The 15,215-nt window shown below is 40.0% G+C and overlaps 1 protein-coding gene across 3 annotated transcripts; it reads left to right on the top strand.

Annotated features, from left to right (window-relative positions):
- The first annotated feature begins 2,100 nt into the window (after nt 1–2,100).
- Nucleotides 2,101–10,940, top strand: LOC308662702 (RNA-binding protein 3-like). 3 transcript variants are annotated; one of them, XM_081318836.1, is made up of 10 exons: nt 2,204–2,279; nt 3,292–3,406; nt 3,495–3,601; nt 5,977–6,082; nt 6,184–6,292; nt 6,372–6,439; nt 6,800–8,662; nt 9,229–9,335; nt 10,228–10,301; nt 10,465–10,940. In XM_081318836.1, exons 2-6 carry the CDS (start codon nt 3,304–3,306, stop codon nt 6,436–6,438), a joined length of 492 nt encoding a protein of 163 aa, XP_081174962.1. In that variant the 5' UTR covers nt 2,204–2,279; nt 3,292–3,303; the 3' UTR covers nt 6,439; nt 6,800–8,662; nt 9,229–9,335; nt 10,228–10,301; nt 10,465–10,940. The 3 variants fall into 3 exon arrangements, with proteins under 3 accessions (XP_081174963.1, XP_081174962.1, XP_081174964.1); XM_081318837.1 differs by having other exon boundaries at nt 2,101–2,279; nt 6,375–6,439; nt 6,800–9,335; XM_081318838.1 differs by having other exon boundaries at nt 2,207–2,279; nt 6,800–9,335.
- Nucleotides 10,941–15,215: the final 4,275 nt, after the last annotated feature.

Below are 15,215 nucleotides of genomic sequence, written 5' to 3'. Positions count from 1 at the left end.
CCTTCGCTCGTTTCGCCACGACCTGAAGACTTGGCTATTTGAACTTGCCGGCCTGGACTAAGGGACTGGGATTTTAGTTCTTAATTTTTTAAAAAAATAAATAAATTTTAGAATGTGTTTATTGTTTAGGGCTATTTGATTTAATTTTATTTTAATTTTTATACATTATGTGTTGTTTATAATGTTTTAATTGCCCTGTACACCATCCCGAGTCCCTTCGGAGAGGGGCGGTATATAAATCCAATTAAATAAATAAATAAAACCTCTTCTATGTGGAAGCCTCTCAAATATTGGAACACTGCTATCATGTCATCTCTAATCCTTCTTTTCAGTAGATTGGACAAATCCAATTCCTGCAATTGCTCTTCATATGTTTTAGTTATCTTGTTTATGTGCCTTCATATGTTTTAGAACAGGGGTCTTCAAACTTGGCCTTTTTATGACTTGTGGACTTCAACTCCCAGAATTCCTCAGCCAGGTATTCTGGGAGTTGAAGTCCAAAAGTCATAAAAGGGCCAAGTTTGAAGACCTCTGTTTTAGAATCTTGTTTCCTATTTACAAACAGCATTTATTTGGGGGCTAATATATTCAGGCTATCCTAATAATCAAGCAGGAGCAGATCATGATCCTCTCTAGCAGCACTTCCTGTCTTTAAATATATGCCAAACCCAGGGGGAAAAGGTGATGTGATGGCAACCTTTTGTGCTTATCCTAGCAACTACAGTACATGCCAGAGACAGCTATGTTTGTAAAACTCAAGTTATTTTGTCTGCTAGAATGGAAAAGGTTCAGAATGAAATTTTCACGTATGGCAAAACTTGCATCTCCATAGTCACACAAGAGGTCCCATCTGCTCTTTCACACACTGGGGACAGGAGAATTGAAGTGTTTTCTAATTCCCTTAGTATTTGATGAGGGAACCAGCAACTGATTGTGCTGACTGGGTGATTACGGGAGTAAGCATTCACTGTATTTAGAAAGCATCGTTCTGATCAATTCCCCCTCCCCCTTCAAAGGATCTCCTGAGTAGAAGTGCACATAATTAGATTGTTCAGCTCTCACCATTTAAAAACTCTTCAGAAAAAAAATACTTATTACTGGATTTGTAAGACTACTCAACTCAATAATGGCGGCATGCAAAAAAGAACAAACCAAAACCCAACAAAGAACCACATATGGTAAAAAGTTTCTTTCCAGCCTTTCTCCCTTTTGTAGCCAAACAGGCATTTCTTTTCTGGGCGACTTTTATGTCAGAATACACCGACTCAAGATCCGCAAATCCCCATTACTTGATCAGGGAAAAGACGAGAGCATTAATTTCTCAAAACTCTTTCATAGGCAATCGTCATCTCAGCCAGAAAAAGTGGTAGGATCAGAAAATGGTAGCTCCTGAAGTGCGGAGAATTCTAGCTCTCTGCCGCCATCTCGTGGTCGCCCGGAATTCTGCACTCTAGTTTTGACAATCATACTGCTTTGGAAACACCCGCCTGCTTCTTCCTGTCCCCGTCCTTTTGCTACACACGTCTATAGAGATTCTCAGTCATTCAGGTCATAGCTTTCCCAAAGATGCTTTTTTACGAGGTAACAGGACTTGGTGGTGTTTTTCTTTGAAAACATTTCGCTTCTTATCCAAGAAGCTTCTTCAGCTCTGATTGGATGGTGGGGAATGGAAGGATTTATACCAGGGGTCTTCAAACTTGGCCCTTTTATGACTTGTGGACTTCAACTCCCAGAATTCCTCAGCCAGCAAAGCTGGCTGAGGAATTCTGGGAGTTGAAGTCCACAAGTCATAAAAGGGCCAAGTTTGAAGACCCCTGATTTATACTCTTTTATACACACGTGGAATCGGGCAGTCAGAACCGAAAGTAAAAGCAGCTTCGCTTAAATAAAAATAATACAAGGCGGGATTAAAAACAACTTTACAAGTACGCGTATCTGAACGCAATTACGGGGAAGCATCCAGAAGACACTTTCACGCCCAATAAGCTAGCGATCGTGCGTGCGGTCACGTTAGCACTTAAGGCCCACCTACGAGTCAACCGAAAGGACTCTTCCTCGAGAGTTTCCTTTCCCGGGCGCTTACACATCCGGCAAGAGGAAACGGGTAGCAAAAGCGCGATCGGCGGTCCTGCCGCCTTACCCGCGCTGCAACACCCGACAGCCATAGAACGGCCCTGTGGCGGCCACGTGATCGCGATCGGGGGGCGGGACCCAATATAAGCGTCGCGCGGGCGGTGTTTTGGCCTCATTTTGAGTACGTCCAGCCCAGGCGACTTCTCGTAAGTAAACTCCAAAGTTTTTTTAACCCACCCCCCCCATGGGGGGAGTGGAAAAAAACACACCTGCCTTTAGCCTATTTACAGGGAGATGACGGCCTCCCGTTCTTGAGGAACGAGAGGCGCGCGTGGGTGCTCCCGACCGCGTGTGCGCGGCGGGCTTTGGGAAGGCGAAAAGCTCGAGTCCCGAAAGCTTCGCCAACGGCCGAAGGAAATAACGTAGGCGTGCGGTGCGCATGCGTGGTGGAGTGCATGGAGTGTTGGTGGGGGGGGGAGTACAGCGGCAGCACGAAGGAACAAAACGTTCCTTCGCGCGGGATTAACAAAATGGCGCTCGGGGCCCAGCGGTAGAAACTCAGTCTCCTCATGTCGGGAAGCCGCCGCAAGGCTCCTCCTGCCGCTTTGTTCCCGGGCCAAGGATACCTTGGGCGTCTTTGCTGGCGGGGGAGCGCGGCCTAAGGCGTCTGTTAAGGATCCCGGACCCAAACGGGGCGCTGGGTAAAGTTAACTTTGAAATGACGAGGAGGGCGGAACAGGCTCGTGCGGGCAGCTTCCGCTTAGCGGCCTGGAAGAACGGTTAAGGTCACGTGGAATTCCGGATGCCCTGTGACGTTCGGAGCCATGTGCTCAATTCAGGCCTGGCGATCCTCCATTGGTAGATTCGCCGGAATTACCCACGCCGTGGTGGTGGCGGCGGCGGCGGCGTGTGGAATAATAGAAAGTCCTCTAGGGTAGTTCAGTGCTTTACGAGTTTTTGTTATTGGGCCTGGTGGACTCTCAGTCGTTTGGTTTACGTCTCTCGTAAGGAAATATGGCTAGTATATTGTATATGATATATATATACATATATATATATATGTGTGTGTGTGTGTGTATCTGTGTGTGCGTGCACGCATATACTTTTGAGAGCAGGCATCAGAACTTAATTTTTTTAATGTGTGCCAATGTGTTTGCAGAAAAAAAGTGACAATAAAGGTTACATATTTCACTTACTTTCTTTTGGTTTATTGTTCAGTCTGTCACCATAATGTCTTCTGAAGAAGGAAAACTATTTGTTGGGGGACTGAACTTTGATACTGATGAACAAGGCCTGGAACAGCATTTCAGCTCTTTTGGTCCTATTTCTGAAGGTAATGTGTTTGGCTAATAAAGGGGAATGAGTTACTGTTGAAGTTAACCAAACGAGATGAATGACTTTTTTCCCCCTTGTACACTCAGTTGTTGTGATCAAAGACAAAGAAACACAGCGATCAAGAGGCTTTGGTTTTATCACCTTTGCCAATCCTGATCATGCATCAGATGCCATGAGATCAATGAATGGAGAGGTGAGTTTTTTTTCAAAATTATATTATTTGTTATGGCCACAGTGTAAATATATCTAGTGTATTTAGTGAGATGTTTCTAGGAAATAAAACTAGCACCATAGCATTTAGCTTTTAAAGCATCAGGAATTATTGACATTAGGCATTTTTTTACCTTTAATGTGTCAATTGAAGCTTTCATATTTTCTTACCTAATTGACTAAATTACTGGACTCCCTGATACCCATTGGCTATTAGTAACGAAATGATATGATAAGTTTAGATACAGCTTAGTCAGTATTCACAAGTATAGTTTCCTTCAAAGTTTACCACTTATTCCATGCAAGCTAGAATTACTCTCTTGCAAAATAACTTTCTGTTGCCTGCCTTTCATCAGCAAAAAAAGTACATTCAACATACTGCTAACACAGAGGATGCTGAAGACAGTAGTTGGAATGAGGGAACAAATGAGGATTAAACTGTAGAACAAATCTATGAAGGACAAGTTGAGACTGAGTTTATGGTAGCCTCACTCAAAATATTCCTGAGCGGTGAAAAATTTGAGCTAACATGGGCATCCTGTAAGTAAGAATGGTATATTGAGTGATGTTACTGTAAACTCACTTAATTTTTTCCATTTTCCATGAAGTTCATCTTGAAAGGGAATAGCGTGATGATTTTCTTGCAATACTAAATAAAATGGGAGAGTTTTCAGTTTATATATCAGTTTATTGCTTGTTGATTAAATTTACCATTTTAAGAACCAAAAGAGTATTTCTATAATAAAAAGGCAAACTCTCCCACCATTTCTATAGATGCATACTGTATGTTCACATTGGTCTCAAGGTTGTTGGAGAGTAATTTCCTAAATCTCCGGCATACTTCTCCATTTATTAATTTCTGAGGTATTTTGAGAGTTGTTGAGCATTTCCTAGAATATTGCCAAGGAATTTCTGCTATAGTAGCTATGTTCCTTGCCCGAAGATTATTTGGGGTTTTTTTTAGATATGTTCTCCCCAAATGTCTTTTATAAACGGTCTCCTTTCTGTAATTAAATATTTCTAAATTTCCTGGATCTTCTAAGAGGACTAGTATGTAAAAGATCTTAAATATAGTAACTGCCTAAGTTAATACAGCAAGATAAATTGATCACTGTGCTTGGATTGATATAGAAAGTCTGGTAGTAATGTGGCATGACTTTTGGGAATAAATTAATCTCTAGCGGTTGAAAATAATTATTTCTATATTTGAGCCTTGGTGGAGCAGTGGGCTAATGCCTCCTTAAGTAACACCAGCTGCCTGCAATTATTGCAGGTTCGCATCCCACCAGGCTCAAGGTTGACTCAGCCTTCCATCCTTCCGAGGTAGGTAAAATGAGGACCCAGATTGTTGGGGGCAATAAGCTGACTTTGTAATAATGCCGCTTGGGGTGTGTGTGTGAAAACCCTAATAAGCAGGCATATACATAGAATGAAGGCTACTGCTAAGCTTGTAAGCCGCCCTGAGTCTTCGGAGAAGGGCGGGATATAAATGGAATTAAAATAAAAATAAATAAATAAAAATTGTAGTCTTCCAAAGAGCTGGTATGGTTAAGGACTAGTTTGGCCTTCCTCATTTTAAGCCCTCCAGCTATGTTTTAATTGTAATCTCTCCCAATATGTCTGGAAGTTACCTAGTTTGAAGAGGTTAGGTTAGCATATTGGATTTAAAAGTTCACCTTAGAATATTTAGATTTTACTGGTTGGACTTTTACATGATTGTGTAAATACATGTAACATAGGTTTACCACACAGTCCACATTGTAGCAACTATTTGGTGGCTCTCCAAGGCTTTTGGGGTAGGGTTGTCCAAGCTACTGCTTGTTGTAATTTTTATGGGATATGCAATCTGTTTACAGTGTTAGGGAGACAACAGGTTTGGGGTAGTGATTAAGGTATCAGTTAGAAGCCATGATTTCTAGCCCCACCTTAGACACAAAGCCAGTTGAATCACCTTGGGCCAATCATTCTCAGTCATAGGAAACAAGCAGGGACAAACTGCTTTTGAAAACCTTGCCAGGAAAAGTGTAGGGACTTAGCAGTTAGAGTCAAACGTTGACTTGAAGCTACACTCTGCTAAATAATGTTTTGTCCTGACATGGTTTTTTAAATAATGTTTCACATTTTTTTTTAAGTGTAAGGTGCCAAGAATTGTTCTAGCATTAGAGGGGTCTTTATATTTAATAAATAAATTATGAGTGGTAGCTTTATTATAAATATAAATTGTCACTTTGCATTCATATTCATTGGCTAAAATCCTGTTTTAAAATATAAAAATGGTTTTATATCTAGAAAAACGTGTGTAAGAGTAATCAGTTCCATTCCCTGACAATCACTTCTGAAGTATTTGTTCATTATCAGTCTATAGATGGGCGCCAGATCAGAGTTGATCATGCTGGGAAATCTTCTCGTGGATCCAGAGGTGGCTACTTTGGAGGCAGGGGACGAGGTCGTGGCTATTCCCGAGGTAAGAGCAAGACACCTATGATAAATGTTTAATGGATTGAACTAAAGGTGAAAGAGATGGGTTTCTGCAATTCAGCTGCCATTAAAACTTTTTAATTATAGGTGGAGACAGAAGCTATGGTGGAGACAGAAGCTATGGTGGAGACAGAAGCTATGGTGGACGTTACGATAGCCGAAGTGGGGGCTACAGTAGTTCACGTGACTACGGCAGGTAATTGTGGTAGTACAAATTTTATTTTACAAATCCATTCTATAGGGAAGAGGCATAAAATAATATTCCTTGTTTTCAGAAGTCAAGGAAGCTACAATGATCGATACTCCTCAGGAGGTTCTTATAGAGACAGCTATGACAACTGAGGTAAGTAGGCGTTGGAAAAGGGAGTGAAAAAGTCTTTCCAAATTGCCCTAAAACTTTCAGTGCTCCAACTTACACTGGATAGTGGCAGTAACTTACAGCTACCGAGTTAAAATCAAACACCGTGTTTTTTCCATGTATTTGCCATTGATTGCAGACCTTCAGTCACATTACTGATGAATAAATTGAGTGCATGTTTGGACCTTAAAGAGTTAAATTTTTAATTGAGAAGTTATCTGAGTGCTAAGTGGGGGAGGGTCCGAGATTCCTAGCAACACTAATCTAAAAGTTTAGGACTGATGAATTGCTGCAACATGTCCATAAACCTGTGCCTTTATGATTATACCTGCTTCTTGTCCTCAGCTCACACCGAGTAAAAATCCTTCCTGACTCGAGATCGTCCTTCCAATGGCTGTATTTATAAAGATTTTTGGAGCTTCGCTGAATCTTGTTTAATTACCTACATGATCTTCCCCTTATATAGCTTTTATCACATGTAGCCTGAAAGCTTCCTCTACAAGATAGCCTATTAGACTACTCAAGGGGTTTTTTTAAGTGGTTTTTAAGCATTTTTTAAATCCAGTTTTATTTGTCTTGCCTTTGCAATCTAAGTTTTTTTAACTTGACACATGGGGCCCTACAAAGTAAACCTGTTGGAAGCTGACCAGACTCTTGAAAAAGTACAATCATTTGATGTTCATCTCTTGGCATAACAAGCAAGGGTGGCAAGGCAAAAGAATCTTGGTATTATTAAAGATATTGGTATTACTACATTGATCATAGTAAAAGCTATTTTGATGTAAAGTAAACCTATAACTTGAATGCTGAGAGGTTCTTGAAAATGTTTGTTTATATTGTCCATTTTTTTACTGGAAGAAATATGCATAATTTCAATTAATTGTATTTGAAGTGGATAAGGAATTTCCTGTACTGAGGTTTTGGCTTTACGAAGCCCATTAAAATCCCATCTGAAACAATTCTCTGTTCCTAATGTTTGCATTTCAAATCTTTGATAGTTTAGTAGACAGTAAGTAAAAGCATTTTAAATGAGGCCCTGATGTGGTATCTGAGTAATGAGGGGTTTGTGTATGCCAAGAGTTTCAAAAAAAAGTATGAAATAAAAATGCAAAAATCTGACAAATCGGGTGGGATAATTATAGATAACTGTATTTCCTCCTAAATATGTTTAAACAATGCCCTAGCATAGGGGTCTTCAAACTTGGTCCTTTTATGACTTGTGGACTTCAACTCCCAGAATTCCTCAACCAGCATGCCTGGCTGATGAATTCTGGGAGATGAAGTCCACAAGTCATAAAAGGGCCAAGTTTGAACACCCCTGCCCTAGCATAATTTAACACCATTATCTATATAAGAGTCTAAATGTATCTTAATATCAGATGGATATTAGATTGTAAATGGATATTATCAAATATGATTCAAGTATGGCCAATATATTTGTTCTAGAATGTTTCAAAGTGTATTGGGATCAACATTGCAATGCTACTTGGGGAAAACTTTTTTTACTTTTAGGAGGGGTAGTGTCTGAAATAAAAATTGCAGCCCAGTGATGACTGTTGATGAAAGAACTTTAGAGACTTGCTAACAAGGATCCCAGTGGGATTTCTGGATACAGTGGCACTTAAATAGTTTTTAAACGTGCCATTCTATAGATTTGACTCTGACTAGTATTGATTAATTAATATTTCTGGTTTGCAAGTCTATACTGCCGTAGAAGAAACAAGATGCTAAGTTTGTAAGCTGTATGGTGATACTTGAATTTGTAACATTTCTAAATTTTTCAAATATGTTCACTGAGTAACCTTCATGGGTTGCTACTTGCTTTAACTGTAATGCATTTTAATATTGGTATTCTTAGAGTGGAGGGCATGGAAAAGAACTTCCTTTGCTTATACAAACACTTCCAAAAGTAGGGAATGCCCTACTTGGTCGTTTGAGAAATAAATGGCTTTGAGCTGGTAGAGAAATAAGCTTTTGACATTTGGAAGGCCTAAGGCTTCTGTTCAGCTTTAAGGCTGGACTGATGCTTAGCTGGCCTTACCTGTAGTTAGGTCTGTCCTGTTCTTACACTGTGAGAATTCTCTGCTAGCATGTGGAAGCCAGTGTCCTTGGAGACCCCGAAGTGTGTTGTCCTCCTTCAGTGCGATCCATGTGAGACGAAAGCTGCTCTTGGCTAGTTCATTTGTGGAAATAGTCCTGTATTTCGAGGTAACTCTTTTGCTCATGTCTGCATCTTTTCTCCCATAGAGCTCCATTCTTGTTGCTGCAGCAAACAGACCTTTATTATTGGCAAATTTATTGGGCAAATCTAGGGTCTCATTGGACCCTAGAACCTGGACCTCTTATCTGTTTGGGTTTTTTTTCCTAATCCTGGGGGGAGGTTCTGCCAGGCTCCTATAACTTGACATTCCACTTCAAGAAGGAGGAAGGCAGTCAGCTAAAACAATATTCAGATCCATTCAGCCACCTCTCTCTCCTCATTTTTTCCAGTCTCTTGTGTTTTATGAAAACTTGGATTGTTACTTGGATTGATGTTTCCTAATAAAATACAGTTTTGGGTGTGGGAACCTTCTATTCCCACTTCTTAAGATAACTTCATAATTCTGAACAAGGGCTTAAATATGGGAGAAAAATCATGTTAACTTGGGGAATCTTCTGAGGACTTGGTGAACAGTGTCACCTAGGCCTGAAATATCCTGTTAAAACTGTATAATCGCTTAAATATTTTTGAAATTTTGATTGAACTTCTTTTAAGTGATACTTATTGTTTGCAGGGGAGAAGATTATAGTGGTTCTGCCCTAAATACGGTAATCATTGACCACTGAAGTATTGAACAATGAGACTGCTGCTTCACCTAGGGTTTAAAAACCACACTATAAAGTAAGTAAATGTTCTTTCTTCAAAGTAATACTAAATAATATACCTATTCTATTCGCCAACATCACATAATACACCTAATCTGATTATAATTATTTATGGATTAAATTTATATGGCTGCTCATCTTATACCTAGGTGGCATACAATCAAACCAACAAATGTCATTTAAAACCAGTATAAATAAAGGTAATAAGAGGGAATACATTAGAATCTTGTCCATGATGCACTCAGCATAGGTACCCTGTTGGCAGTGGTTAACCAGGGTTGCTAAAAAAGCTACATTTTAAGAGGTTTTGGGGAAGTCACAAGGGTTGGGGCTAAACTTCCCTCAAGTGAGATGAAGTGTGAATAGAAGTTGACATTCATAGTTGAAGAGGAAGTACAGAAGTCTGAAAATAGATTTGTATTCAACTTTCACAGGCAAAACGATTGAATTGTTCAATGCCTATATGAGAAATTATGCCAGTAAATCTAGAAAATAAATTTTGTTACATTTTCAATATTAAGCAAATTTGCCCTGTTGTGTATGATACTTAGAACATACTAAGAATATTGTAAGGTGTGCTATCAACATTCATGGTACAACTTTTTTTTAAAGCTAAAAAACGTGCTGCAATATTCACTGTTTTATTCTTTTGATGTTATTTGGATAATGGACAGAGCCCTGAGATCCTTAAGAGCCCCTTCTGTTTGAAAGAGTGTATTCTGGTAGTACAGTGGTATAAGCACGAACAGGCATAGCAGTTCCAAAAAAATAAAAAAAATTAGGAGGTATTAGTTCCAGGCATAGGTGTCACTGTTCTACCTTGATAGTCTGTCACAAAATATGTCTGATCATCAAAGGTTTCTTTTCTCTGTTGTATGATGATTGACTAGCATATCCTTTCTTTACAGGACTTTCTGCTCTATTTACTGGAATAGTGTGACAGTGAACCAGAGGAAGATGGGAGCCAAGATTATCCAATCAGGTTTGTTTAACAATTTATATATTTTCTTCAAATAAGGGAGGTGGAGATCCAATTTTTGGGTTTAAACATGCCTTCTGCATAATGGTTGCTGGTGCAAACTTAATTTTCATCAGCTTATATGTAATTGGTTCAGCATGCTAATTGTTCTTATATTTTATATCAGATTGCTGGAATTCACACCTATCTGGATTGTTGTAACAAGTGTCATCATAACAGACCAAGAGGACTTGTCACTAGGTTGTATTAGATTGCTGGAAATACATGCATCCACAAGGACTTTTTTTTGTAACTAGCCAACATAGTTCTATCTAAGAATCCATACAAAATTGGAACATCTTAACCACCTTACTGAACTTGTATATTGATGAATAATTATTCTGATCCTGTATTGATTTTGGAAGTTGGGGAAATGGATATACATATCTGCAATATAGTTGTGTAATCCTTGACCTAAAAGTTCTATGAAGAATGTCAGATCAAAGTTAGAGAACCTTTAATGCTTTTGTTTAGATCATGCATTACTGCTGTACACAAGGTTATTGTTTTTTTTTAAAGTATGTTCTCTGCCCTAAAACATTTTTTCATTTCCAAAACTGTCAACATGGCAGAGTTTCTAATAAAAGTGGACTGACTGAACAATTGCTGGCTTAATGTATTCCAGTTGCTTTCGGTGATATAATCAGTGGCACAATCACAAAACTGAAGACTGTTAATCTGGCTGTTATATCTAGAAAGATGCCAGCACCCATGCTCATGTAATAGGAAATCACACTGACGAGGCTGAGTGGAACATCGACCAGGATGCAAATGAGAGCTACCAGCCAACTAAGATGATCTGGAAGTAAAGGTTTGCTGCAGCAGGCATAGGACAGGAGCAGGCAGGTGATTGCCCCAGGGCTGTAGCTGTAACTCCTTCACCCACCCTTCAAGACGGAGCCATTTTGAGTCTGCTCTGTTATTTAGCTGGAGGACAATAAAACAAATGTGTACACAGCGATTATAAACGTCAAGAAAACACTCTGGAAGAAGATTGGGACTGATAACAGCTAGAGGGTTTGGTGGGTGAAGGAGTTCACCACCTTGAGTGAGAGCCGTGAAGGGAAGGTGTACCCTGTGTGGTGGGGTACTCAGCAATCCAGTGAGAGAACTTGAGTGCTGTTGGATTATAATTAAAAGGCTGAATAAGTTTTCTGACTACCCATATTTGTTGAGGTCCATGCGGAAGCGCTTTAGGTAGCAAAGACCTCAGGAATTTGTGTGAGGTAGCCATAGATCAGGACGTGTATTGATATGAAGGGGGAAGGGGTCTGAAGGGATGGGAGCAGGCTATAAGATTCCAATAGAGGATAATGTGAAAGTCAAAGGTAATATGTGGTATCCTTCTTAGTGGTAATATGCCAAATCTGGATTTCCTGCCCAGAGCAATGGCAGATGTTCTGGATTTGGGGGAGATTTTGATTTCTCTCCCATGGATAGATCACTCACTAGTGAACCTCAAATTCTTGGGTACCATCTTCCACATGGAGATCAAGACTATTCATCGTTCCAGTCCTACCAACTTGTGCAGGGGTGTCAAACTGCCGGCCCGCAGGCTGGACATGTCATCCGGAAGCCGCACCCACCCCATTGCTGGCAATGGCAAAACAGTCCTGATAACGTCTTGCAATGTCACATGATGTTGCGAGTTTGACATGTCTGAACTAATGGACTAATTGGGTTTCAGAATTATTTTGGAAAACCTGCTACTCAAATCTGATTGAAGCTTTGGTGGTTGCATGGGAGTAGCAAAGAGGCAACCGCTTTAGATCAGATTGCACCTGAGCAGACTCTCCATGCCCAGGTTTTGCAAAGCTCCCTAAGTATTTGATGTAATTGAGGGAACTTAAGTGGGCTAAGACACCTAAAGCATCGCTGGTGAAGCAAAGACCATGAAGTAAAGTTGCTATTAAGTCCTATCTCCACCCTTACTATATCTGCTGATAGTCGCTCAGTGGCCCTGTTTTGTGTAATTTTAGTCCCTCCCTCGGAGGGAGCAGTATCAAAGTATATCTAAAGGGTTGCTGTGAAGAACATGCACATCTGGCAAATTCAGACATATTTGCTCTACATTGGACCCCAGCCCTATAGCAGAATCAATGCAAGTAGTGGGGGTTACTCTTTGCAAGGTTATTTGGGAAGAGTTTGAGCCTGCAAAACCTGAAGAAATGGACTGGGCCCTCTCAGCTGCTAGTTAGGCCTTTTGTGTGTTATGGCTAATTAAGGCTGCGTAGGAGAGGATGCATGAGTGGGTTTAGGCGGTAGTTAAACTCCCCCTTCTAGAGAAGGAGTGGTCCCACCAGCTCTTAAAAGTAATGGCCCCGTCAATGGACTATCTCTTAACCCAAGTAGTCTGGATATTATTTGTCCAGTCTCCAATCTTTTTAGGAAAGGTGGTAGAAAGTGTGGTCACATGGCAGCTTCAGAGAAACCAGGATGAGGTGGATTATCTAGACCCCTGACTTCTTTGGCCTATCATGGTATCCTGGGTGAGCTTCAGGAATTGGTGTTACTTCTCTCTCCGGAGCTGGTTCCAGTCAATGTTAATGGAGCAAAATCCAGCATGCGTCCCCTAACCAGTGGGGTGTCTCAGGTTTCTATTTTTCCCTTCCATTTAACATTTACATGAGGATGCTGTATAAGATGATCTGTGAACTTGGGGTGAGATATCAATATGCAGATGATACCTTTTATATCTCTGTCCCAGACTCTTTGAGAATGTCCTGCCTCAGTATCTGGAGGCTGTTGGCACTGGTTGGGGCATAATGATCTCCATCTCAACCATAGCAAAACGGAGTGGCTGTGAATATTTGGAACCAGTGGAAACAAAGTTCTTCCTTCTTTAGTTCTGGATGGATTTGTGCTACCCCAGATAGACCTGGTGCACAATCTGTGATCCTACACTTGTGTCTCTTGCTCAAAGATCAGGTGCCAACCATGGTTAGGAAGGCTTTTGCGCACCTTTGGCACTAGTTGAGTCCATTCTTGGAGGCTCTGTTCACTTATGCCCATATAAATTCTTTAGACTACTATAATCCTATACGGAGCTGGCCCTGAAGAGCATTTGGAAACTTCATCTGATGCAGAATATGATTTTGAGAGTAATAAATGGTGCCAGATATATGGCATACATAATACCACTTCTGTGTGAACTTCATTGGTTTCTGGGTATAATTCAAGGTGCTGGTGGTCACCTTTAAAGCTCTATATGGTTTGGGACTGGGTTACCTGAGGGATCACCTTTTTCCAAGAGTATCTGTCCAACCCAATATAGCAAAAATGGTATGCTGCAGATCCTGTGAGCGAGTGTCGCACTAGTGGGGAACAGAACAGAAGTATTTTCCACAACGGCCCCTGCTCTGTGGAACATCCTTTAGAAGATAGAATGGCTTTCTTTTATATTTTATTTTTTTATAAGTCCTGTCTTGAATATGTTCTGTAAATATTTATAAAATGCTGTTTAATTTGATGATTTGGTTAAACATCAAATCAAATTGGTTTTATGGTTAATTATTAGATTTTTTTATCCTGCCTTTTTTATATATCTCAAGGTAGCAAACATATCTAACACAGGTAGTCCTTGACTTGCCACCCCAGTGGAGCCCAACATTTCTATTGCTAAGCAAGACAACTGTTAAGTGAGTTGTGCCCCATTTTACAACATTTTTGCCACAGCTACTAAGTGAACTACTGCAGTTGTTAAATGAGTCTTGTGGTTCAGTGAATCTGGCTTCCCCCATTGACTTTGCTTATTGGAAGCCAGCTGGGAAGTTTACGAATGATAATCACCTGACCCTAGGACAGTGCAACTGTCAAAAATAGATGCTAGTTGTCAAGTGTCCAAATTTTGATCACATGACCATGGGGATGCTGCAACAAAAGTGTAAAAAGTGCTCATGGGTCCCTTTTTTCAGTGTCATTTGAAGAGTCACTAAAAAAACGTTTAATTTGAGAACTACCTGTACTGTATCCTTGCCTCCTATTTTCTCTGCAACAACCCTGTAAGAGTGTGATTGGCCCAAAGACTCCCTTTTATATTTAAGGGAGGCCTAGAACTCGGTCTCCGCTCAGTATCCTGTTTGTAGGCCAGCACCATAACCACATCAAACTGGCTCTCTTGAATTGGACTAGAACATCAAATCAGAAAACTTTGAAGTTATTTCAGTGGTTTTTATATAGTACTTATATTCTTCTGCTAAAACAAATTTTTAAAATTTAAATACTTTAAAGATGTGGCAACTAGGTGTTCTTATTTTACTAGCATTCCTATAATTGCTCAACAATGCATCCATTTATCTGATCCAACTTCACTATTTTCCATAATATTTTCCATAACACTTCAATATGCAATCTCCCCTGAAGGAATACCTTAGTCTACCGATATGATGGAAAGGGGGGGAAAATGAAATTTCCAATTTCTGCAAATGAAGTAATTATGAAAGCACAGAAAAAGTTGATGCTGACTTATAAACATTTCATTCTTGCTCTACTATTCTGGAATCAGGCAAGATCGGTGATAGAACTTAATATGCAATCACACACAAATGTTTGAAATTTTTGGATGTTTCAAATATGACTTAATCTGACAAACAGAACATCACTTGCTTCCATTTTGCTGGTGTAACATGATTCCTGGTAAAATGAATGTCAGAGTACAGCAGCATAGCAGTCTGGTATTAAAACTGCAATGATGAAAAACGTGAAATTGTCATCCAATCCAGGATCCAGTGCCTGGCGTACATACTTTGAATTCAAAGTGTGTATCTCATGAGATTTTCGTTGTGATGTGAGGGTGTAAGTTCCTCCTTCCCTCCCAATTATTCTTTAGCTTCCACGCCTCCTTTTCCGCAAGCCTTTTATTTTTTAAGTTTTTTTTTA

Source organism: Vipera berus (genome assembly GCF_964194415.1).
Source record: "Vipera berus genome assembly, chromosome: 2".
NCBI classification, from domain to species: Eukaryota; Metazoa; Chordata; class Lepidosauria; order Squamata; family Viperidae; genus Vipera; species Vipera berus.
This window is presented reverse-complemented; position numbering and strand designations above follow the sequence as displayed.

What these genes read in the sequence shown, in the direction of transcription:
- LOC308662702 (XM_081318836.1), top strand. Translation starts at nt 3,304, where the DNA reads ATGTCTTCTGAAGAAGGAAAACTATTTGTTGGGGGACTGAACTTTGAT. An exon ending in AGGTCGTGGCTATTCCCGAG is followed by an intron (nt 6,083 to 6,183) that starts GTAAGAGCAAGA and finishes TTTTAATTATAG; the next exon opens with GTGGAGACAGAAGCTATGGT. An exon ending in AGTTCACGTGACTACGGCAG is followed by an intron (nt 6,293 to 6,371) that starts GTAATTGTGGTA and finishes CCTTGTTTTCAG; the next exon opens with AAGTCAAGGAAGCTACAATG.